Raw genomic sequence first — 26,825 nt, 5'->3', positions numbered from 1 at the left:
CTTCACCATAACTGCAAAAAAAGGTGCTACCTTTGTAAAAACAAAGAACCAAACACTACTGATGTTCACAGAATTAAAGCCGCTTCAAAGAGGGGAGAGATTTTCGAAAGCATCTCATCCAGTGCTTTCATTCTGTGAACTCATACATGGCTGAGTGGGCAGTAGAATCTAGGTCTTCTCACTCCTAGGTCAGTACCGTTACCAGTTAGATGAAATCTTCATATTATTTGTTCTAATGATCACTTGACATTTCGCTTAACCTCTTGGAATCTCAAATATTCCCGTTTACAAAAGGAGAAATTGGACCAAATGATTTCAGAGGGTCCTCACCTCTGAGGTTCACTTTGTATATGAGAAAATGAAAGGTAAATGGTTATACAGTCCCGAATGGGGAGAGATTTATTCTGCATAAAAAGACCCATAAGGAGAGACATTAGTTCCTTATGATTTAGGTTTCTCTAAGGTTTCTACTTCTCTCCATGACTCAGTACGCTTCTCTTTGGGATTTGGTTTAGTCATCTTCTCAGGATCAAATAGCAGAAGCAGCAATAGAAAATATATAAATCACGGCTCTCACAGCAGTTATATGCCTGTTTCTTTCATTGTCACCATTTGTTCAGAAGATTAATACTTAAGGAAAAACTATTAACATTTCATTGCCAGAATCAACTTATTTTCCCTTTATTTTTTCTAGGGAGCTTCACTGAAGAATTTAAAATAGTTTCTTAGGCACCAATTTGAGTGCTAGCATCTCAAAGCATAACAGCTCGGTGGGATTCTTCCCTCTAAGAAAAATTGCTTCCTTTTGCACATAGATAGAAAAGTTGGGGTTTCCACCCCAAATTAGTTCTGTTACTTCTTTGCTGCACATGTAGGTGATGTAAATGGTAATGGAAGTCTGCTGTTTGGAAGACTGGTTGACAGACCTTGACAGATTCAATCAAGGCCATGGTCCCCATCATCACGGGAGACAGTTTGGCTGATGTCTCCTGTCCAGCCTCAGGCTTCTGGCTAGTCATCTGCCAATGGGCATGTTGAGCATCAAGTTAGAGGGGGTTGGTTTGACTTAGTCTCATCCCAACTCTTAGAAAACAAAATTTATGTCCAATGGATGCTGAGTTATCAAAGGATATTACTTAGATTGGCCTCTCCATGGGAGGGAGTCGTAACTTCAGGACTGCAAATGGACTTGAAGTTAAATATATCTCAGTTCATATCCGAGTCCCATCAATTACTAACATGTATCCTTAGCCAAGTCCTTTACCTCCTCTGAAATTCTGAGCCTCAAAGGCCTTTTGCGAGGAAGATTCCATTAAATTCGATCCATTTACAAAAAAAGAGTGTAACGCAAGGTGTGCGCCCAGGTGGTGTGTAATAAATGGTAAATACATTTTTTGCTCTTACTAGACTATAAATGCCTTGGCTAACCATGGCTTGATTGACTTTTATATTCTCAACCTAGCCTAGGAGGATGCCATACACACACACAGACACACACACGGACACACACACACACACACACACATATATGTGTATATGTCTCAATATTTGTGTGGCAGGTGTGAATGTCAATCTATAAAATCAAGAGTGCCAGAAATATAACTGCTTCGTAGAAACTTAATTTCTGACTGAGTTGCCATTTTGCATTGATGGTGAAGAAAAACATGTAAACTTGGTGCTTCTGGGGTTTCATCATGGACCTTTGCTTCTTTGGGATGTGCCGTAATTCCAGGCTAGTGCCCAGATGGCCCGGCACACAGTCATTCAGGGTAGTGTGTGTGTGTGTATGGGAGGTCAGTAATGTTTGGTCAGTTGTAGCCATGTTTTTTCTGTCCTTATAAGCCATTGTGGTTTGGTGATTCTTAGCTGTCTCATGCCAGACTTGGGGTGTGAGAATAGGGGCTGAGAATATATATCGTATTAGGTGTCTCTCAGCTGTATGTCTGGGAAACCCAGTGCAGATCCCCTCTCTCAGTACCCTCTCGCTCCTCCCTTCTGCCTTCGTCTCTGGGGACTCCCTGTCTGCTCCAGCATTGGGGAATACTGTGCTTTCTGTTCTTCTGGATAGTGTAATTGGTCAGTTCTCCTGGGAATCGGTGGTCCCAGAATTTAGGTGTTTGGGAGAACAAAAGTCAGGAAGCTACCTTCCGTAAACCTCTCCTTGGCGAGGAAGCCTGGACCCTGCTATCTGCTTCAGTGTGGGGAAGGAAAGGGAAAAACAGGAAGAAAAATGATCAGGTCATATCTCAAAATATTGTCCTTGCTGCATATGTTTGTTGAATGAATGACTGAATATGTCATTCATTCATTTTATGTCATTCATTCATTTTAGTGAAAACTCTTTTAACAGTTTTCTCCATGTGCAAAAAAATGAAGTTGGACCCTTACCTCACAAATACAATGTACAAAAATTAACTCAAAATGTATCCTAGACATAAATGTAAGGGCTAAAACTGTAAAACTTAGAAGAAAACATAGGAGTGAATTTTCATAACTTTAGATTAGGCAATAGTTTCTTAGATATGACACCAAAAGGATGAGCAAAAAATGGAAAAGATAGATAAATTGGATTTTATTAATTTTTTAAAGTTTGCACTTCAAAGAACACCTTCAAGAAAGTGAAAAGACAACCTACAGAATGCGAGAAGGTATTTTCAAGTTATATGTCTGATGAGGGAATTGTGTCTAGAATATATAAAGAATGCCTATGAATCAACAGTAAAAAGCCAAACAGTCCAGTTTAAAATTGGGCAAAGGATTTGAATAGGCATTTCTTCAAAAAGATATACAAATGGCCAATAAATACATGGGAAGATGCTTACCATCGTTAATCATTAAAAAGATGCAAATCAAAGCCATAGTGAGATACCACTTCACACCTAGTGGGATGGCTGTTATCAAAAAAATAGCAAGTGTTGACAATGATGTGGAGAAATTAGAACCTCATACAATGCTGGTGTATAAATATAAAACGATGCAGCTGTTTTGGAAAATAGTTAGGAAATTTGTCATAAGTTAAACATAGAGTTACCTATGACCCAGCAGTGTATACCACTCCTAGGTATATACCCAAGAGAAATAAAAACATGTCCACATAAAATTTAGACACAGGTGTTTATAGCAGCATTTCTCATACTAGCCAAGGGGGGAGTAATCCAATTGTCAGTGGATGAGTGGATAAACAAAATGTGAATTCTCCACGTAGTAGAATATTACACACTCATAAAAGGGAATGAAGTACTGACATATGCTGCAACATGGACGAACCTTGAAAACATGCTAAGTGAAAGAAGTCAAATGCAAAAGACCATGTATTGTACACTTGCATTTCTATAAAATGGCCAGAGTTGGCACATCTGTGGAGACAGAAAGCACATTGGTAGTTGCCAGGGACTTGAGGTAGAGGGGATTGAAGAGTGACTGCAAATGAGTATTGGAGCATTTGTTTTGGGGGTGATGAAGTTGTTCTAAAATTAGGTAGTGATAGTTGCACAACTCTGGATGTCCTAAGCAAGTAACATAATTGTGAAAAAAACCCCATATTTCATATTAAAGTCAGGTCACCTCTGTAACCTTAGGAAGTATCCTTATCAAAAGAGTGCTGCCGGCCTAGAATGTGACATGGACTCCTCATTGCTTCCTGAGTGAATGTAAGCCTTTAAGGTGTGAACTCTCGGGCCCTTCCCTGGGGTTGGTCACAGAAATCAGTATGTCTTGCCATAAGGTTATGTGTACAAGGGTTGTGTCTTTGGTTTGCTTCCGTATTTACATGCCTTGATGCCGAAATGAACTTGGGAGGAGGGATTAAGAAACTCTTATTCAGTCACTAGCTTTACAGTACAGTGTCTACCCATTGGGAAAGATGTTTTTTTTTTTTTAGATCCATTAGTGCGCCAAGGTGTTTTGCATACACGGTCTAGTTTACTTCTACAAAACCCTGTACCCCCATTTTACAGATGAGGAACCTTGAGTCTTATGTTAATTACAGCAGTTAATTACATAGTCTATAGTGGTAAAGCAAGGTTAAAGTCTGGTCTACCTGGCCTGAAAGCCTGAATTCTTAATAAGTACACGTACAGGGCTGCGTTGACTAATACATAATTGAGGGGAAAAAAAACCTATCAACATCTTATAAATAAATACTAAACTGAAGGTTGTATTACTTGGTACAGAATTGAGAAAAACCATTATGCTATAGGCGGTATTTTAATTGTTTGAAAATGAACACTTCTAACATTTAGAAGAAACAAAAATATACACTTGTCACCACTTAAAATCTCATTTTTGATATTTTGGTAGTATATTTTTTTCAAAGAGTTATAGCCATGGCTGCAAGTGAGAAAAAAGCCTTTGATGTGTCCCCTCTCTTTTCTATTATATGATGTTTAATAGCCGCTTCAACTCCCTCTAGGGTTAAATCATGTTGTGATCCTAAATTTTGCTTTCGAAAGGTGGAATGCAACTATCAGGACAAGGGTGCTACTGTGAGTGCCAAAGATGATAGGATCAAACCTGTTGCTTAAACGTCCTCTTCCTGTGTGTGGAATCATGATATAATTAGTAGATATCAGAGCTACTACTTCTATAATCCTCTCCTCCCCCTCCTCTCTTATTTACTCAAAAATCAAATCGTGCATTGATTGTTGTTATTTTCTATTTAGAGAATTATAGAGACTATAATTTTTAAGATACAGATTTTTGGAGTACATCCTTATCTAATGGTCTAAGTTATGGTACTGAGGCCCATCAGACACACCTTTAGGGATGTACCTACTCTTCCTTGATTTTCTGTTTTACCAGTTATCCAATAACTTTCTTGTAATGAAAAATGAATGTTTAACTCTTTAAAATACCCACCCTCTATACACATTCGCATCCACACACATAAATTCTTCCTCCGCCCGCCCCAAGCTTTGCACTGGGTTTTGATTTAGATGAAGTATAGAATCTTTCACTGGCCAGAATTCTTACCACTGTTAGGGAGAGTATCTGCAAAAATAAAAGGAGCTTACCTCGGAGACAAGGCAGACCGATTTTGATGGTGAAACAAGCCACATAAAAGGTATGACTTTGGCACAATTCTCCTTAGACTTCCGTGTGATTTTAGGAAGGTCTGATTTCAGTGTCACAGACATTATGAGTTAACAGCTGCATTTCTCAGAGCCACCCCACCCCCTGCTGCCACCCTTCTGCCACTCTCCTAACAGGCATAGAACTCTAATGAATACAAGTTAGTTAGAGTCAACTTGGCATCAGTGAGCTGTGGAATTGTAAAATTCCATCCTGTGTAGTGTAGTTCACAGCTGAATCATACATGATAACTACATTTTGTGAATTGTACACCTTTTTTGTTTTCCTTAGAGCTAATGATTGTGGTTTTTCCTCCCTGTAAAGTGATGTGTGCCTGTAACCCACTCAATTTTTTTTTTTTTTTGCGGTAGGCGGGCCTCTCATTGTTGTGGCCTCTCCTGTTGCAGAGCAACAGGCTCCGGATGCGCAGGCTGAGCGGCCATGGCTCACGGGCGCAGCCGCTCCGCGGCATGTGGGATCTTACCGGACCGGGGCACGAACCCGTGTCCCCTGCATCGGCAGGCGGACTCTCAACCACTGCGCCACCAGGGAAACCCCCACTCAAACTTTTTGACAGAACCATATAGTTTCACTCACTACAGCCAAACTCATCATCCAATCAGGTGGTTGTATTTTTGTCCTTGGAGACATCTCTCCTGGAACCTTCATTCTCTTCAATCTGATCTGAACAGCCGTCTGCACGACTGTTGCCCTGGCACTTCCCTTCAACGTCATGTTTGTCTCTTCACTACCTTCCTATGTCAGAGCTCCTGTTTCCTGTAGCCCACATCTTTTTCTTCTTCTTTCCTTCTCTTTCTTTCTTTTTTCATTTCTTTATTTATAAATTTATTTATTTTTTGGCTGTGTTGCGTCTTTGTTGCTGTGTGAGGGCTTTCTCCATTTGCGGCGAGCGGGGGCCACTCTTCATCGCGGCGCGCGGGCCTCTCACTGTCGTGGCCTCTCTTGTTGCGGAGCACAGGCTCCAGACGCACAGGCTCAGTAGCTGTGGCTCACGGGCCCAGCTGCTCCGTGGCATGTGGGATCCTCCCAGACCAGGGCTTGAACCCGTGTCCCCCGCATTGGCAGGCAGATTCTCAACCACTGCACCACCAGGGAAGCCCTTTTTTCATTTATTTTTATGTGGTGTATATATCTCAGTAAGATTTTACATATCTGAAACCGCACTTTTTTTACCTTCATACTTGATTGATAGTTTGGCTGGGAATAGAGTTCTCCTAGGTTGGAAATAATGGCTAATGATGTTGAGCATCTTCTCATGTGCTTATCTGCCATCTCTGTATCTTCTTTGCCGATAAATCTGTTCAATTTTTTGCCCTTTTTTCATGATACCATTTGTATATATTTTTATTATTGAGTTTTGAAAGTTTTAAGAATATATTCTGGAGTCAAGTTCTTTTTCAGATATATGATTCACAAATATTTTCTCTTGGTCTGTGGCTTCTCTTTTTATTCTTTTAATAGTGTCTTTTGACAAGCACAAGATTTTGATTTTCACCAAGTCCAGTTTATCATTTTGAATTATTTTATGAATCTGATTTTGCTGTCATATCTAAGACATCTTTGCCTAAGTCAGGGTCACAAAGATTTTCTTCTAGAGGTTTCATTTTCTTAAAATTTTATGTTTCATATTAAGCTAAGTCTTATAAACGGTATGAGGTATGGGAGGTATGGATTGAAGTTCTTTTTTTTTTTGCATATGGATAGCCAATTGTTCCATCCCTCTCTTGAAAAACTACTATTGTTCACACAATTGCCTTTGCATTTTTGTCAAAAATCAATTGTTCATATATATGTGTGTTTGTTTCTGGACTCGCTATTCTGTTCAGTTTATCTACATCTATTTTGAGGGCAATACTACACTGTATTGATTTTTGTGGCTTTTCAATAAGCTTTTAAAATCAGGGAGTGTTATTTCTCCAAATTTGTTCTTCTTTTTCAGAATGTTTTGGCTATTCTGAGTTATTAGCATTTATATATAGATCTTAGAATCAGTTTGTCAAATTCTACAAAAAAGCCTGTTGGGATTTTAATTGGGATTGTGTATAGATCAATTTGGGGAGAATTGAAATCTTAACAATACTCCATCTTCCTATACATGATCAAGGTATATTTCTCCATTTATTTAGGTCTTTAATTTCTTTCAGCAATATTTTGTAGTTATCAGTGTACAGTTTTTACACATCTTTCATCACATTTATCCATAAGTATTTCATATTTTTGATACTATTATAAATGGTATTTTTTAAAACTTCCATTTCTCATTCTTCAATCCTAGTATATAAACATATTATTGAGTTTTGTATTGATCTTGTATCCTGAGATTTTATTAAACTCACTTATTAATTCTAGTAGCTTTTTGGGGTAAATTCCATGAGGTTTTGTACATAGATGATTGTGTTGTCTGTGAATAAGGACAGTTTTACTTTTTCTTTTCCAATGCTTTTTATTTCTTTTTCTTGCCTTATTGCACTGGCAATAAGTACAATGTTAAATAGAAGTGATGAGAATGGACCTCATTAGTCTCTTCCCCCATATTAGAGGAAAAGCATTCAGTTTTTCACCATTAAGCATGATATTAGCTGTGGGTTTTTGTAGATACCTGTAGATGAGGAAGTTCCCTTCTATCTGTACTTCCCTGAGAGTTTTTTTTTTTTAATCAGGAATGAATGTTGGATTGGCAAATGCTTTTTCTGCATCTTTTGAGATGATTTACTATTTCACTTTGTTAAATGACGAATTATATTAATTGACTCCCAAGTGTTAAACCAATGTGCATTCCTGTGAGAACCTCTAGTTAGTCATGATGTATTATGCTTTTTATGTTTTCTTATATTCTACTTGCTAAGATTTTGTTTGAGATTTTTGCATCTATATTCATGAAGGTTATTGGTTTCTAATTTTCTCCTCTTGTACTGGTTTGTCTGTTTTTTGCTTCAGAGTGGGGCTGGCCTAATAGAATGAGTTGGAAAGTATTCTCTCCTTTCCAGTTTTTTTTTGTGTGTGTGTGTTTGTAGTTTGTGTAGAAAAAGAATTTATGTAGTTGGTATTATTTTTTCCTTAAATATTTGGTAGAATTCACGAGTGAAGCCATTTGAGCCTTGAATTTCCTTTGTGGGAAGGTATTTAACTACGTATTACATTTCTTTTATAGATATATGGCTATTCAAGTTAGTATCTATTTCTTGAGTAAACTTTGGTAGTTTGTGTCTTTCAAGGAATTTTTCCATCTCCAGTGTTAATTCATTTTCAGAGACTTATTAATCAGCCCTTTGTTTTCTTTAGAATTCCCTTGCTATCTGTAGAGTCTGCTTGATATCATCTATCTCATTCCTGATTTTGGTAGTTTGTTTCTTCTCAATTTTTTCCTGAACAGTCTAACTAGAGGTTTGTCAATTTTTTTTAATCTCAAAGAACTATATTTTGGTTTCATTAATTTTCTCTGTTGTTTTTCTGTTTTCCACTTTATTGGTTTCTACTCTGATCTTTATTATTTCCTTTCTTTTACTTAATTTGAGTCCAGTTTTCTCTTTCCAGTTTCTTAACATGAAGCTGAGTTCATTGATTTGAGACCACTATTCTAAGTATTCTTATTATAAAATTTTCCCTCAGTACTATTTTAGCAGCCTCCCACAAATTTGATGTATGTGTTTTCATACTTATTCATTTGAAAATACTTTCTAATTTCCCTTTTCATTGCTTTTTTGAACCATGGGTTATATAGACGTGTGTTATTAACCTATATATATTTGGAGATTCCCAGGGATATTGCTGTTATTAATTTTTAATTTAATTCCATTGTATCAGAGAACATACGCATGTGACTTGAATTCTATTAAATTTATTGTGATTTGTTTTATGGCCCAGAATATGGTCTGTCTTACTTAAATGCTCCTTGTGTACTTGAAAAGAATGTGTATTGTGTGGTTGTTAAATAGAATGTTCTATAAATGTCCGGCCAAGTCAGTCGATAATGTTGTTGAAATATTTTATACTCTTAGTGATTTTCCGTGTACTTGTTCTATCAGTTATTGAGAGAGGGGTGTTGAAATCTCAGACTATAATTATGGATTTTCATATTTCTCTTAGCACTTCTAACGGTTTTTTCTTCATGTATTTTAGAGTTCTGTTATCATCAGGAGCAACATGTTTAGAATTGCTGTGTCCTCTTGATGAAGTAACTCCTTTATATTATTAATTGACCTGGTAATATTCTTTGCTCTGAAATTTAATTAGTGTGATAATAATATAGCCACTCCAGTTTTCTTTTGATTAGAAGTGGCACAGTATATCTTTTATCTACTCTTATTTTTTTATTTAAAAAATTATTTCATGGTAGGATATGCTCATAAAATCAAGCTAAGGATCAATGTAATGTCTAATTTTGCTTAACAGGCTATGCCTGGGATTTCAGGATGTCTGCTTGTATGTGTGTGTTTACGTGTGTACATGCGTGTATGGTTTCGAATGAATTCTTGAAGTTCTTTTATTTTCTTAACAGTTTTTCTCATATAGTCTTGGTTCATGGGAGGTGCTCAGTAAATACTTGTTAAATTGAAAGTTTTTGTGTATTACCTGCAGAAAGAAAAATAGACTTTCTATCCTTTTTACTTTTAACCTTCTTCTGTCCTGTTGCCTTTCTGCTCTTTTTGTTGTTGTTGTTAAGTTTTGTTTTATGTCCAGGATGTAATCTATATTAGTGAACATTCTAGAGCATTTGAAAAAAATGTGTATTCTGCTAAAGTGCGGCCTATCTCAGTGAGGTATTGTTGACTGATTTTGTTGTTCATTTCTTCTTTACCCGTGCTGATGTTCTGTCTCATAGTTCTATCAATTGCTGAGAGTGGAGTGTTTAAGTCTTCAACTATAATTGTGGATGGTCTTTCTCCTGTCTGCTCCTTCAGGGTCTGCTTTGTGTATTTTGAGGCTCTTTTGTTTGGTGCACACGTATTTGGAGTCATTATGTCTTCCTGGTGGGTTGATCCTTTCATCCTTAGGTAACGTCGTTTGTCTCTAGTAAACTTTGCTCTGAAATCTATTTTATCTGATGTTAGGAGAGCCGCTCTTACTTCTTTGTTTTAGATTCATATTTACATGGTATATCTTTTTCCATCCTTCGCCTTTCCATTTAACCATGTTGTATTTGAAGTGAGTTTTTGTATATAGGATATTGTAGGATCACGGGGGTTTTGCTCGTGTCATTGTTTGTTTGTTGGATCCACTCTGCCTGGTGAAGGTAGAAGCCTAAGCTCCCCTCCTGGCCTTGCTGGCTTGGGTAGAGGTAGGGTCACAGTCTTTCCCATGGTGTTTGGTTGGTGTAGAGTAGTTCTTGTCTAAAAGTTTTTATCTTGCTTGGCTACTCCTTTCCGTGTCCTTTGGTTAGGGAGAAAGGCTTTTGTTGGGGCTTTTCTTGTCTGTACCCATTGTCATTTCCAGGTTGTCAGCCTTTCCAGCTCCAAATCTGGGATATACGTGGCCAAAAAAAAAAAAGAAGAAGAAAAAAAATCCCAAGGAACTCACCATCATGTCATTCCTTGGGTCCCAAGGTCCCTAGCTGGTGTGCCACCCTCTTTAAACCTTCTGTTTGTTTCGTATATAATGTTTAGGAGTTTTCACTGTACTCTGTGAGAAAAACTGAGGAAAGCATTTCTACTCCATCTCGCTGGAAGCATATTTCTTCTCCATTGTCTCTGAAAAGATGTGTTACTGGACACAGAATTCTAAGATGACATTTTTTAAATTTCAGCACTTTGAAGAGATTGCTCCACTATCCTCTTGCTTGTATTATTTCCCATGAAAACTCTTCTCTAATCCTTATTTTTGTTTCTCTGTTCATAGCGTATCTTTTTCCTGGTATCGAACAATTGGATTATGCTCTGCTTTGGTGTGATTTTCTTCATGTTTTTGGTGTTTGGAGTTCATTGAGATTCTTGGATCTGTTGGTTTATATCTCTTAAACAGTCCCTCTCTGGAAGCAGATGGTTCGACCAAATTTACAGCCAGTGCTAAAACAGCTGTTAGTTTGTAGTTGAACTCTGATGTTTACTAGTCCTGTATTGTTTATTTAATAAGCATCTATAGTCTTTGTACACTTTTTCCACAGTGTTCTGTTTTTAGCATTTGGGAGCATAATTCGAATCCTTCCCTAAGTCAAAGGCCGAGCTCATTTTTCATATGACAGAGAGACGTCTTCAGGGAGGGGAAACTTGTCCTCAAGAGAAGAGTTTGTACATGTTAGGAGCACAGGCTTGGAACCAGACTGACTTGGGTTTCAACTCTGTACGTCTTGCTGTGTAATTGTGGGAATGTTCTTTAACCATTTTGAGCCTCCAGTGTGTAAAACGGGGATGATAATTGTATCTGCCTCATAGGGTTGATATGTGGAATAGCTGAGATAAGTAAATGTGGAACATAGTTAAGCAGTCGTGAAATTGTAGCTATTATTGCTGTTGGTATATTTTTTTTAAGTAGTCTGTATTTTTTAGTGCAGCTTTAGGTTGACAGTAAAATTGAGCAGAAGGTACAGAGACTTCCGTTACTCCTATTACCCCTACATATGCACTTCCTCCCCTACTGTCAAAATCCCACCCAGAGAGGTTCATTTGTTACAATCCATGAACCTACCTTGACACATCATTGTCATCCAAAGTCTGTCGTTTACATTAGGATTCAGTCTTGGTGCTGTACATTCACTGGGTTTGGGCAAATGTATAAGGACATGTATCTGCTATTAGAGTACCGTACAGAGTAGTTTCACTGCCCTAAAATTCCTCTTTTCTTTGTCTATTCCTCCCTCCCTCCCCGCTAACTCCTGGCAAATACTGATCCTTTTACCGTCTCCATGTTTTTCCGTTTTCCAGAGTGTCATATAGTCGGAATCATATAGTACGTAGCCTTTTCAGATTGACTTCTGTCACTTAGTAATATGCACTTAAGCTTCCTCATGTCTTTTCATGGCTTGATAGTTCATTTCTTTTTATCCTTGAATAATATTCCAGTTAATCCTTGTGCCATAGTTTATTTATCCAGTCGCCTGCTGAAGGACATCTTGGGTGCTTCCAGGTTTTGGCAATTATGAATCAAGTTGCTATAAACATTTATCTGCAGATTTTTGTGTGAACATATTTTCAACTACAGTACTTTGGCTAAATATCAAATAATACGATGGCTGGATCGTATGGTAAGAGTATGTTTAGGTTTGTAAGAAATCGCCACTGTCTTCCAAAATGGCTGTACCATTTGCATTACCACCAGCCATGAAAGAGAGTTCCTGTTGCTCCAAGTCTTCATCAGCATTTGGTGTTGTCAGTGTTTTGGATTTTGGCCATTCTAATCAGTGTGTACTCACATCTTGTTGTTTTGATTCGTAATTCCCTAATGACACGTGATGTTGAGCATATTTTCATATGCTCATTTGCCATCTGTATATCTTCTTTGGTAAGTTGTCTGTTCAGGTCTTTGCCCATTTTTAAATCAGGTTGTTCATTTTCTTATTGTTGAGTTTTAAGAGTTCTTTGTATATTTTGGAACTGTTGGCATTTTAATTTGAATGATCATTGTCTTAAGTGCTTGGACAAAGGCTTTGTTGAGACCTCAGCATTGCAGGCTGCAAAACCTGAAAAATCTTTTTTTTCATCTTTTGGAAGGAGGTAGAGAAATTATCTTCACCTGAAAAATATTACAGGATGTTCCCAAAGGAACATCTTGATCAAAAAGAATTTCCAGCTACCTCTTAGATGTATTGTGACTTCATGGGCCTTCCATGCTGTGAATCTTTCCCCACAAAATTAGCTTGTACCATGTGTTTCTTGATGATTGCCTTAGTAAGTAGTGGGAAATGACTGCTCATCACAGCCTTGCCTTTCTTCTGTGTCTTTCTTACATGCATGTCAGTTAACAAGGGCCTGTGCTGTAATCAGCAGCAGTGACAGTACACCTGTTAACAAATCACCCCAACTTCCAGAGAACTGGCCTAGATCATTGTGTAAAACATAGTCACTAATGCTATAGAAGAAAAATATGTCCTATTGTTAATGAAGGTGGTATTATATTGTCTGATTTCCATCCTTCACCCCTTCACTGTGCGTCAGTAGATTTATATCATGGGATTCATTTTCATTTTATGCCTTTTATTTAGGCCCCAGTTCTTTTGCAAGTAGTTTTAATTCTCCCTTTTATGAGAGTGAGGCTCTGTGTCTTTGTAGTTCTATATAAAATAAAGGGAGTGATTGTTTTTAAGGCAGATTTGAAAGAAATATAATGGATTTCAGCTACAACAATTTCTCCCCATTTAGAGGAGATGAACACCTAGTTAGATGAAGAACGTCATTCCTAGTATAATTTGAATACATCCTGTTTCCATGACAACTTGTACTTACCAGCTTGCCTGCAAGAGAAGTGTTTACACTGGGGTTCCATTTCTTTTAATTTCAATAATTTCATTCCAGTTTGGGGCTATTTTTTTTTTTTTTTGACATGGGCTGCTTCTGAGGGAAAGAAACCTAAAGACCATTTTGGAGGTAACTTCACCTTCAGAATAAAAGGAGGGGATGCACAGGGCAAATGTTAATGAGCATGGGAAATGAAGATATTTTTGCAGGTCATACTCATTTTCTCCTATCTTCCAGTTAAATTAAATCAACAGAGATGATGCAACAACTTATTAAGATGCTATTTGATTGGACAGAGAATGATTCAGTTATTCATTTCCATCTGGACATTATACTCATTAGGCTTGTTTCCTTACTGCTAATGTATGTCTTGCCTTTATGGACGGTTTGTGCCCTCTTACTGCTAAATTTCGATTCTTGCGAAGAGTATGGTCTAATTAATGGTTTTCCCTCAGAATGAAAGATAGGAGATTATTTGCATCATTGACTATGCTTTTGCAACATATGAAAGAAATGATACTGTATTTTCTTGACAAGATTATGTTTCATACAATATAAAAGATGACCCTTGGGTATTTAGGAATGATAGAGAATCAACTCAAAGTTAGGATAATTCAGAGTTTAGTTCTGAGGGATCTAGAAGGTTTTGAAAGGACAAAAATGATTCTTAATTATCTCCAAGATCATTGTCAACATAGTAAATATTTATGACACATGCAAGGTGATCTGTGGGCTACCATGTTGCTCATAACTCCCACTAGGGACCACATTTTGTAACACACTTTGTGTAAGTAATATGTGCATATCCTTCACTTGCCAGAAAAAGACACCATCTTACCATAAAAACCAAGAAACTGTTAAAGAAATACCGTAACGTGCAAATTAACATTATCTACAGAATATGTAACAAATGAAAATCAACAGGAAAGAAGTAAAAAACTGACAATATCTTTCTTTATTGGGAGCATGCAGTTCCTGCTGATGGTAAGAGATTGACCGTGTAAGGTTTCATTGGCCTAAAATGCTGTTTGAAAGCATCTTCGTGATTCCTAATGTAGCACTTTGCACACAGTAGTTATTGTTCTAAGAATTTTATGTGATTACAGGTTTTGGGGGTTTTTTAGAAAACAAGTAATGTGGTTTCATTTCAAAAATTGCTTATTTTCCTTTTCTAATCGCCCATCAGTTGATAATAGCTTCTCAAATTTTAGACTACTCAGCTCTTAAGAAATACATGACTTATAAAACATTTCATGAATGTTTTAATCACACAGGGATTCATCATCCCGATATTTATTGAGTATACGCTACACGAGCCATCTGTTCTGTGGAGACCACAAAGGTAGGCTTCCCACCCTCAAGGAACTTAGGCTAATATGGAAAATAAGGTACAGGTGGTCATTGCGTAACATGGCTCATCACTTCCTAATAGTTTGCTGAGGAAGTTGATATTTTCTATATCAGGATTTCTTAAGCCATAGAATGATGTGATTATTTAAGTTTAAACATAAAGCTATAGAAAGCACGATGCCCTTCCTCAGAATACTGGCTTGCAGAATGCTCCCCTTAGTGATATCTGAGCCATAATTGACAGCTCAAAACGAAATCTTATCCGTAAAGCAGTGAGCTTCTTAGCCATGAAGAAGTGACCAGCTGGTTGCTGGTCACTCTACCAGCAATACACTCCCACTATGCCAGCAATTTTCAGCCGCTCTGGGGACTGGAGGCCTCCATGATGGACGTGGCAAGCCACGTGCAACAGCCCGTGCTCCGTGGACGTGCCCCTAGCAAGACCAACCGCCCCGGTTTGCCGAGGACCAAGGAGGGGTTTTCCAGGACTTTCCGTGCCCCAGTCCCAGGCAAACCAGGACAGTCGGTTGCTCTACACATTCTTCTCTAACTCTCCAGAGTGCAAAGGAGAACACCTGTGTTCAAACAAGCACAGGAAGTGTGCGGCTCTCCCCGCCAGGAACGGGCATCAGGAAACAGTGCCCAGCACTCGCGGGGCACTTTAAGGGCTCACGCAGACCCTCGCCTCCAGGCAGCACCGCGAGGCAGGGACTAGCGGGGCACTCACTGTTCAAGTGAGAAAAAAGGAGATGCAGAGAGCTTGACTCAGTTTTCCAAAATCACCCAGCTGTTAAGTGTGGGCAGCTCACCTTGCCTCTCTACTGTGCATCTTTTCCTCTCCTTTAAAAACTTCCAAAGACCATGTGGAAGCCTGCTGGCCTTCCTCTTCGGGTCCCGTTTCTCATCTGAGTCATCCTCACCTCTCTGGCTGATTGATGGGCCTGGGGGAGCATTAATGACTAGTCTTCGATAAGGAGTCCGTGGTTTGCAGAGTATATTTATTGCAGGGAGGAGAGGGCACATAGTGGACACAAACCTTGGTAACAAATTAAATGCCCAACAGTAGGAGTTGCTTTTTAGGAAAACTAATGTGCTATCCCCAGAGAGGATACACTGACCGGGGAGAAAGTCTAGAAACTGGGAGATGAATGCACAGACTGTTCCTTTCAAGCAGTAGCTGTTGTATACCCAGTTCATATACTGAACAGCTCCTGGTGATGTGTCATATATATGGCCGGCCGTGGGCACACAGCAGAGCAGAACAGGGGCCTGGCCCTCTGGGACCGGCTGTTCTGGTGTGGGATGCGCTAGGTCAGTGCGGCTGGGACACATGCTGGGAAGGAAAGGATCAGGGGTGGAGGCGACTTGCTGTAGAGGGGAGGCTGGGGAAGAGGCTGCCCGGGAGGCCTGCATGGGAGAAGGGACAGCTGTGCAGAACGGAGGGGCTGGAGGTTCAGGAGAGGAACCAACAGGGGCCGATGCCTCAACGCTGCCACGGACTTGGAAAGGCAGGAAGGATCCAGAAGGTGGTGAGCCCTGGTGCCCACCGGAAGGAGTCTGAGCTTTCTCCCAAGAGCTGTAAGAAGCCAGTGGAAAACTTCAGACATGCTCAAACGGGCGTTTGGGGACAATTGCTCAGGCTGCTGTCCCACAGCGGGTGGGAGGGAGGCTGGTGCCGGAAGCAGGGAGACTAATGTGCTTGGCTGGACCTCAGCAGGTGAGGCCCGGGGGCGGGTGCCACCCCTGGGAATAAAGAGGAAGAGCAGTGCAAGGGCAGGAAGACAGGACAAGGACTCTGGGGCTGATGGGTGGGCAGGGAGGTGGAAGGTGGGACAACCGAACCTCAGTGCCACAATTTCCAAGCCCAGTGACTGGGAGGACCGCCGTCTCCTCATCACAAGGACTTTAATAAGTGCTCTTTCCCTTAGCCCTCTCTCTTCCACTTGCAACCCTGAACCAGACCTTCAGGGGTCTTTTAGATTCTGTAACATTGCTTGAGCTTTTTCGATGTACAGCTTGCAGGGTGCCTTAGACATGTTTTCTCATGCATGCCTCAAAGCAGCAACAAGAGGGAGCTCTTGTTATTACCTCTTTGTTCCACAGGAGAAATCTGGAGCTCAGCAAGGTGAATAAAACTTCCCCAGGTCACACAGCTTACCTGGGGCAAGGTCTTGGTGAAGGCAGGATTCAGTCTCACTAAAGCAATCACTCTCACACCACACTACAGTCTCCTCTTACACCCCCAGTGTCCCAGAGGCGTTTCTAGTCTCCCCCACTCCTCCTAGCCTTGCCCTGGGACGGACCAACCGCAGCCCTTGCCTTTGCTGGAAGTGTCTGTCACAGTCTGTGCCCCTGGCCTGTGCCTCCAGGCCCAGTATCTGGGGAGACAGGTCTGCCATCTAGTGGCCACTGCCTTCCTTTTTCCTCCGAGCTTTTAAAAGAAAGGAAAACGTCGGGAGTTTCCACGTACAAGACAGGCCTGCATATTTATAGCATCACACCCTGTAAACAGGAAACTTTTCAGTCTTAGAGAAGGAGCCCAGTAACATAAACATAGCATATTGCCAATGAGTTTCTCCACCCATTCAACAAACAAATAGATATATGTATTGTGTGTGTGTGTGTGTGTGTGTATATCAAATATTCATTCCACTGCAAAGTGTGCTTCCTGAAATAGGGATTTCTTTTGTCTGTATTGCTCGCTAATGAATCTCAAGACCCTAGAACAGTGGCATTTACATAGCAGACATGCCACAAATATTTACTGAAAGTGGAATAAATGACTGCTTAATATTTACTGCATCTTTACTGTATACCAGGCGCTTGATGTGTACGTTTTCTCATTTAATCCTAATGACATCTCGAGAGGCAGGGACTATCAGGGTACCCATTTCTTAGATGTGGAGACAGAGGTGCAGAGGGATAAGAAGCTTTCCAGGTTTGGGGAGAACTGGCTTTTGACTCAGATGTTCTGACTTTAGAGACCCTGTGTTTCATACTGTGCGGAGTGCCCCTTGTGTGCCAGGCCTCGTGTGCAGAATTGCCACCGTTTAGACGAGCAGTAGAAATACCTCCTGGGGACCACTTGCCATTCCCCTGCCACGTTTTGTCTTTACTGAGTGAAGCTTCCCTTTCCACAGTGCTGTGACAGCAGTAAACAGAGTGAATTCAGGAAAGGCTGGCTATCCAACGAGTCCCTGTCACTAGCTAGCTCTGTGGCTGTGTCACCTTGTACAGTGGCCCTGAACCTCAGTCAAAGGAGGAGACTGAGTTCGGATCCCTGCCTTCCCTTCCAGCTCCAACATTCAACTGTTCCTGTGACTCCCAGGGAGCCGGATGTGAGTGGAAGACAGAGGACCACTTGTTACTAGGCAACCAGTACCCACCTCACCCATGTTGCCATGGTGATGATGAAAGTCTGGCCGATGGGATTACCAGCTCCTGTTAATTGCATATGAAAGCTGAAGGTCTCCGTCTCTTTCTTGCTTGCTCTCTCCATCTTACTTTCTTGTTCTAGGAACTGTGGAGAGATCTCCTCTCCTCCATCTGCAATGTCCCTGAGGCAGCCATAGTGCAATGGAAAGCAACTAGAAATGGAGACTGGCTGTGCCTCTGAGCAGCTGTGTGACCTTGGGCAGGTTACTCGGCTTCTCTGGGCCTCTATTTACCCATTTGGAAAATGAAGGTGTTGGAGTAGTGGTCCCTGTCTAAGGCTCTTTCCGGCTCTCAAATCCTTTTTGATGCCTAGGGAGCATGTCAGGGGAGCAGACCACACTGTTACTAGGCAACCAGCAGGCACCCTGCCCAAGTTGCCTTGGTGACTGGATGCTGGAAGGGAGGGGAGTAGCTGCTGCAGCTCACTGCTTAATTATTTATGAGTGCCTCAAGTCTTTTTTGTTGCTTTCATTGCTAGGGGCTGTGGGGTCACCTTCTCTTCCTCCCTCCTGCCGCCCCAAGCTGTCTGAGTTGCGTGTTACGCAGTGGGAGAGCACATTGGCCTGGATCTCAAGCTACCCACGTTCTAGTCCTGCCTGTGTTATTTCCTAGAGCTGTGGCCTCGGGTAAGTCACCTCACCTCTCTGGGCCTCAGTTTCTCCATTTGTAATATGATGGGTGTGCGTAGGTAATCTCCAAGTTCCCTTTCTACCCTGAAATTATTGGAATTCCTGCTGCCCAGTTGCAAAGTGGGAAAGATGAGGGGAATTTTCCTCATTTATTATCTTCTAAGGGTGATTCTGAAGAGTGATAACAAGAGTTAAGTCTCTTACACATTTCAGACAGGAAGGGAACGAAAGTAATGCCCATTGTTCCCTCCTTGCTTCTCACCTTAGTCATGTTGCCTGACTTCTTTTATTAATCTTAAGGTGATTTAAATTTTATATTTTTTGTATATCACCTGCTTCCAAAATAGATTTGAGGGGTTCACGGTATAAGATGCACACGTGCAACTGGATCATTAACATAAAATAGGAATATATTAACATAAAAATAGGGATGCTTTTTCATTGGTTAATATTGATGTTGTGATGGAACAGCAGCTGTAATTTCGAGCATCCTGGAAGCCAAAGCAAAAAGAGAGGGAGGTACATAATTGATATTCAATGAAGACAAATTGCGTGACTGTTCCTAGTTCTAAATTCTGAAAGTAATTTATCAGGTGGTGCATACTGTCTTTTAGAAACTGCAGATAAAACTTTTAAAATATTCCTTTCTTGCTGAGAGTATTGTCACAGAACATAAGGGAGAAGCTAAACTTGAGAGTTTGACTAGTTCTAATCAATAGAAAGCAAAAACTCCCTTTCTACCAATGCCTTAGAATTTTACATAAAGATTAAAGATGTCACTAAGTAAATATAAAATTTCAGAATCAGCCATTATTTATAAATCAATTATATATAAATGCATGTAACCATTTGCATGGTAATTTAGCAATGTAATTTAGCAATTTTAGACACAGGCAAAAATTCTTCTTCTCCAAACTTATTCTGAAATAAACTTGTGCAGTTGAGGAAAGACATTAAATATAAAAATGCTTATGGTAGCATTATTTATCAAAGAAAATGACTGCAAACCAAATAAATCTTGAGGGCTGGTGAATTAAATTACATTACTTCTTTAGAATGGATTACTTTGCAGTCCTTAAAAAGAAGTAGATTTATATGTTTTGATATGAAAGTCTTCAAATGTATAATGTCAGTTAAGATAAGGAGGTGCGGCAGTGGTATAAAATGCTTCTATTTCTTTATAAAAGATATAGGTAGTAGGTATACAATTTATATTTGTAGATATATGCCTTTACAGGCATACTTGCATTTTTCCGGAAGGAAACTGTTAACAGTGGTTTCCTCTGGGCAAGAAGACTGATAGCCTTGGGAGGGAAGGAGACTTACTATTCATTTTCTTATTTTTACTATGTGGACCTGTTAGTTTTCCAGCTAGAGAGGCAGTAGAGACTGGCAGTTACAAGCCTAGACTCTGGAGCCTGAATACGTATGTTCCAATCCTGGCTCTCTCACTAACTGGGTGACCTTGGGGTTAATTTAACTTCTCCACTTCTCATCTATTAAATGTGCTAATAATAGTATCTTCCTCATTGGATTTTGTGAGGATTAAATGAGTTAATAAGGATAAAGTGCTCAGAATAGCTTAAACACTGCCATATATGCATTTTCTGGAAAAAATAAAAGGAGAAATTAACCAACCCCAAAAATGCATCTAACCGAAAGCGCCCCTTGTATCTCAGAGGTGCAAGGGCTTTTAAACATGTCACTGCTTGCAGCATCATACGTCGTATAAAAATTATGTTCGAAGCAGGGATAGCAAAGCAGCGGTTTTGTTTTCATGGTGGTCATTTTAGCAGAACTTGAATACCTTTTTGGGAAGGCACCTACCCTGGGACTCATAACAGGTGTTTACAATGCCTGTGAAACCCCCGAACCCATCTAGTTTTGTAGCTCCTCTTCTAGTCCATCCCAGCGTTGCTCAGGTTATGAGCGGAATGTATGCTAGGCCACGGAGAAAATCTTTGAGGAGACAGAACTCTACATCCACAGCTGGTAAAGGCCAGAGAGGCACTATCCAGAAATTCAAGCTTAAGGAGGGTGTCCATGTCCACGCCAGTTATGACATGTGTGTTCACATGCCCTCATGCGTCTCCTTTTCTTTTGAAAGAGAGAATGATAGACACTTGCCAAGGGGCGGTGCTAGGAGGCTCAGGAATCTTAATGGCCATAGGGGCTTCCTCCGCGGAGGGCTGGGTTCCTGATGCTCAGTTTCCTCCTCCTTCCTTGTGGGTGCTTTGGGGCAAGTGTGGAGACCTTGGGCTGATTTGGGGCACCCTCATTTAAAGTTGGTCACACTCTGGGCACCTGGTGGCCCCTTCAAATCAGCTGAGTTAGGAAACATGCAAAACTGACCTGTAACAACTTCATCCCCCGGTCAGTGGTCCTGGTTCTGTCTGTCTGACCCTTTCTTTCTGCACTCTTGGGCACTCCAGTCTCTATTCATTTGGCCAGCGGTTCCCCGGGCATCTGTCTCTCACATCCAACTGTGCTTCCATCTGCCCTTCCATCCCTCCACCCCTCCTCCTACCATCTGCCAGCTTTCCCACCCATCCTTCAGACTGCTGGTATGTCTGTCCACCCCTCCTCCCCTCCCACCATGTGGGTCTGAGACTCCATCCACTGGACCATCCATCCCTCCATCCCTCCATCTTTCTGTAGCCCACCCATACGTCTTGCTCACCGCCTGTCTGGCTGCAGAACCCACCGCTTGACCCTTCCTCTGTTCCTCCCACCCCTGTAGCCTGGAATCCGTCCCCGCCGCTGCTCTGCCCTCCCCCAGACCCGCGAGTCCGTCAGTCCCCGCACGCCGGGTCGGTGCCTGCGCCGAATCGGCCCCCCACTCGCGTGGGCAGTGCTTTTGTTCGGCGGCCCCGGGCGGCCCGGCGGCACGGCTCCAAGGCCGGGCGGGCGAAGGGCCGGGCCAGGGCGGGGCGCGCGCGGGGCGGGGCGGGGCGGCCGCGGCGGGGCGGGCGGGGGCCTGGGTGACTCAGCCGCTGCTCGCCCCGCGGTCCGTGCGTCCGCCGGTCTCGCAGGCGGGGCGGAGAAAATGGCGTTGCCCCCGGCCGCCGCGCCCCCCTCCGGGGCCCGGGCACCGCCGGGGCCCCGCGCCGCCGCCGCCGCCGCCGCCACCGCCACCGCCACCGCGCCGCCGCTGGGCCTGCAGCAGCTCTCGGAGCTGCGGCCCGAGCCGGGTGGGATCCCGCTGCACTCGCCCTGGACCTTCTGGCTCGACAGGTGAGTGGGTCGCGGGGCTCGCCACCGCCGCCGTGCGCCCGCCGGGCCTGCGCCGCCGCTTTGTCTCGGGGCCCACATCCCCCGCCCCGCGCCGGGTGAGCTCGGGCGGCCCGGCCCCCAGCCCCGGGCCCCGGGCGCCGGCCCCGCCGCGCGAGCTCGCGCAGAGCCGGCTCGGAAGCCGAGGGTTTTGGGCCGACGCGAGCGGCTGTCGGGAGGCCTCGCCTCACGGCCGGGAGAGAAAACACGCAGTCGCCAAAGTTTCGGCAGCACTTTTCCTCTTTCTTTCCTTCCGTAGAAGAAACGCCGGCGGGCGGGTATCCTGGCTGGGCAGTGGGAGATGCTGGGCCTGGCGGGGGTGATCGGTCCTCGCTGTAAAGTGAAGCGAGTGATGCTGTCCTGGTCACCCCCACGGGGCTCTTGGGGAACTCGGGACACGACCCTCGCCGTGACAGCGCTCGGGAAAGTCGACCAGCCCCCTGGGAACTGTGCGGAGGTGGTATTACTGTGGCACAGCGGGCGCCTACCCCCGTCCACCGATGCAGCCTTTGAATTCTTTCTCATCCACTGGGCGGCTGTTTCTTGAGCACTTACTGTGGACCCACACGCCTGCTAGGCGCTGGGGATTCAGTGGTGAGCCATGCCTCACCTTGTTGGTAAAGTGGGGCCAATTATAGCTTTCTCAGGGGACAGCTCAGGTACCTTCTCAGAAATGCCTACATGACTGCCGCATCTAAGTTAGCAGCCCTCCTCCCTCCCTTCACTCATGTCCTCCCTGTTTTTCTTCATAAAGTTCATAATGCTACTGAGTTGTGCTGTGTAGGAAACTGTTTATTTTTCCATCTGTCTCAATCCCTCAACATTTCCCTCTCTGTTACGGGCCAGTGAGCAGGAACTTGTGTTTGGCACCTAGTAGGAGTGCAAGAAATTTTTGACAGATGAATAAATGGATGAATTGCAAAGTCCCTTCGTAGTATCTGTCACCCAGCCGGTGCCCAAGGATGACACTTCAAGGTTGTCCCAAGAGCTTATGGAACTTTTGATGACACTGTAACTCAATGGTTAATTGTTAGGGAGGCATGGCTGTGTCCGTTTGCTGTGAAATTTACTCAGTAGACGCAAATCTGTTTTTTGTTTGTTTGTTTTGGGGTGTTTTTTTTTGGTTTTTTGTGTTTTTTTTTTTTTTTTTTTTGCCTTACACGGGCTTCTCACTGTTGTGGCCTCTGCCGTTGCGGAGCACAGGCTCCGGACGCACAGGCTCAGCGGCCCTGGCGCACGGGCCCAGCCGCTCCGCGGCATGTGGGATCCTCCCGGACCGGGGCACGAACCTGTGTCCCCTGCATCGGCAGGCAGACCCTCAACCACTGCGCCACCAGGGAAGCCCGCAAATCTGGTTTATAACAGCCTTGCGTAAAATACCTGCAAGAACTTTAAAAAGTGATACTCGTCTTTTCTTAGGGAGACAAGCTCATTCCTTTCTTCCTGTTGGAATTAGCACCCATCTACAAGAACTGACACTTGGAGTCATTGTCTTTTCTGGGGGCACAGAGAAGTTGGGGGTGGGTAAGATACAGTGAGTCTGTTGGGTTTTTTTTATTTTTAATATTTTCACTTTCGTTATGAGATGCTAAGAGCGTTTTACTGTCAAAACAAGAATGGTTTTGGCAAATTGTAGCAGAATGAAATCATGTGTGTCTTTGTTTTCAAAGGTGTGTTGTAATTGCTATTACCTGGTATCTGTTTTCAAGGTGTTAAATCTGGACCTCTGGACCATTGGATACTGGTGGGCTGCTGGAAACAGTATCAACAGAATGTGTTTATAAACAGGTCAAAAATTAGTCTCCTTACAGGCACAACATTTTTAAGAATGGTCTAAGATACTAATACTATATAGCAACACAACTTTTAAAGAATATCTGGTATCTTTTTTTTTGGAAGCATAGTTGATGTACAATATTATGTAAGTTACACAGTGTACAATATAGTGATTCATAATTTTTAAAGGTTATACTCCATTTATAGTTATTATAAAATCTTGACTCTATTCCCTGTGTTGTAAATATATCTTAACACAACTTTTAAAGAATATCTAATATCTTTTAAGTTAAAACCACGGTAACTCCAGTGAAGACAGACTATAGCCTTCCTACTGTGTGTTTGCACATTTTTGTTCTCTGAAAGCCAGTAATCAAATGAAACATGTTACTGCTACCATGTCCAAATCTTCAACAGAAGTGGCTGTATTAATTTAGAAATAATATTTAGCTCCAGCATTGCACGTATGAATTCATTTTGCCTGATCCGTCATCCCATAGCTGCTATTGAACTTTCTCCACTTCTCTGGAGATGCAGGGTGCCCCTCTTTCCCTCGGAGTTGTGAGCACATTGTGTTCTAGAGGTTCCCCTGTATCTTTTTTCCCCCCCAGAGAAACAAGATTGTAGAGAGGGTGGTAAGGCTCTCAGGAGAGCCCTCCAAGGGCAGCCTTCACCTCAGGTAGCTGCTGTCTGCCGCCGATGACGTCAGTCTTGAGAACCACACCATCCAAAGGTCTCCTGCTACTTGAAAGTCTTTGGCACCTGCCTCTTGGCCTGTCCTACCTTCCAGCCTACTCTGTGACGGTGAACAAATGTTCTAGCCTCACTAGGCCTCACTTGCATGGTTTGTGAAATGGGAATAAATAATCATAGGATATTCTTAGGGCTACATGAGCGCTATGAATGTAAAATACCAACAAGTGTCCTAGCATAGAATACGTGTAAATGCTAACTACTAAAATTATTATCCAGTGCTCCCTAATTACCACCCGTTCGCCCATCAGTGGTTCCCCAGAGCAACTTGTCTGAATTCAGTGTGAGGAAGCCAGCATCCTAATTTATTTCCATCATGGATGAATTTGAGAGTCCCCCCAGTAGAGTTATTTGCAGTTTCAGTAGTAAACTCCAGTAAGTCTTTATTTGTTGTTTTGTTTTTTAATTAGACTTTATGGCTAAGGATTCAAACATTTGGGGGATAATTTTGGCGGGGGGTGTAGGAGGAAGAGTTTTCCTCCCTTTTCTGGCTCTGTAAAACTCGGACCTGTCTTGATTCTTGGAGGCCACTCTTGTTTGTGTGCCTCTGACTGCTTTGTTTTCATCTCATGATGACCCTCCCCTGTCCTCTTAAGTTTTATCCATGGGCTCAGTGCTCAGGCCTCTTCTCTTGTTCCCAGCCACACCAGTGATCTCATCCAGTCACAAGGCTTTCAGCTGCGTCTGTACACTGGTGATTCCCAAAACCTTGCACTCACGCATCCAGCTCCTCCTCTCCGTCTCCATGTGGATGTCTAATACACATCCTTACTCAACACGTGCCAAACCACTTCCTCGGCTGCCCTCCCCACCTTGTCTCCTTCGTCTGTGTCATCTCAGACCAGAGCAGTTTACAGCCACCCCATCCTTCCAGTTGTTCATCGCCCCCCCCCCAAATCTTGGAGTCATCTGTGATTCTCTTCCTCTTCCTCCTTACCTCCCCCCCTTTTCTATCCCCTTCCCCATCCTTCTTCCTCCTGGTACATCCGTTAACAACAAATGCTATTGATTCTACGCTCAAAATGCATCTAGCATCCAATGTATTCTCACCACCTGCATCCCAGACCCTGGACCACACCACATCTGTCACCTGGATGAAGGCAAGAGCATCCTAACTGCTCTCCCTGCTTCTGCTCTTGCCCCATACAGTTCATTCCCATCACAGCAGCCAGAGCGGTCCCTTGAAATACCACAGTTCAAACATGTCACTTCTCTGCTCCCGGGTCCTCTGCGAGCAAAAGCCAGAGTGCTTATCGTGGCCCGTGAGACTCTGCAGCATGTCCTGCCCCCGCCTGGTACACCTTTCTCCTGCTGTCTCTCTGTCACTCTCCCTACTGCACATGCCCTTCTGGCTTGCTGGACCCCTTGCTCTTTCTCCATCATCCTAAGCATGGGCCTTTGCCACTGGGGGTCCTTCCTCCTGGGATGCTCTTCCCTCAGTCATCTGCTAGGTCTGCGCTTCCCTTACTTCCAGTCTCTGCTTGAATGTCATCGTCTCAGCGAGACCTTCCCTGACCATTGATAGAAAATGACCCGCATCTCCTGACACATTCCCCGAGGCCCTGCTCCTGCTTTGTTGTCTCTGTAGGGTTAGCACTGTTCGTCTGTCTTCTCTCACCAGAATGTACACTTCCCAGGGTTCTTTTCCCCGCCACTCTGTCCTCAGCTCCTAGATCAGAGCCTAGGACAGCTCAGCCCACACTAAATATTTAGGGGGCTCTTGAATTCTACCCACAGTGACTTTCCCTTCTGTGGCGGCTGATTTTACTCTAATTATCAGTTGCAAATCTGCATCCTAGCCCTGACCCCTCTCCTGAGTTCTGGACACACATCACCTACCCTGTTACGGTCAACACCACCACCATCCTACCTGGAGTCCCCTTCTGTCTCACGTACCCTTCCCCGTCCAGCTCTGTACTTGACGTTGCTCCAAGGCTAAGCCGTCCCGTCCTCTCCGTGTCCCTCCCTCTGCACATCCTGGGCCCCTCCAGCTCCTGTCACACTCTCTAGCGTCCTGCTCCCAAGCTTCTCTCTCCCCAGGCCTCCCCGACCTGGGCTCACAGCTTAGCCTTCTACACTACGCCTGGTCTCGTCGTTCCGAAACTCCCCTGCCCCTCTCCTCTGCCACGGCAGT

General features: G+C 42.9%; 1 protein-coding gene across 1 annotated transcript in view; it reads left to right on the top strand.

Moving 5' to 3' along the window:
• The first annotated feature begins 21,908 nt into the window (after nucleotides 1-21,908).
• The window catches only part of EIF4E3 (eukaryotic translation initiation factor 4E family member 3), a 38,964-nt gene continuing 34,047 nt past the window's right edge, over nucleotides 21,909-26,825 (top strand). The window contains exon 1 of the mRNA XM_067755210.1: nucleotides 21,909-22,126. Coding sequence (XP_067611311.1) covers nucleotides 21,939-22,126 — 188 coding nt within the window. The 5' untranslated portion in view covers nucleotides 21,909-21,938. The remainder of the gene's footprint in view (nucleotides 22,127-26,825) is intronic.

The sequence above is a fragment of the Pseudorca crassidens genome, chromosome 10, assembly GCF_039906515.1.
Source record: "Pseudorca crassidens isolate mPseCra1 chromosome 10, mPseCra1.hap1, whole genome shotgun sequence".
In the NCBI taxonomy this organism is placed as follows: Eukaryota; Metazoa; Chordata; class Mammalia; order Artiodactyla; family Delphinidae; genus Pseudorca; species Pseudorca crassidens.
Note: the sequence above shows the minus strand (reverse complement) of the source record. Positions and strands in the feature narration are given on the sequence as shown.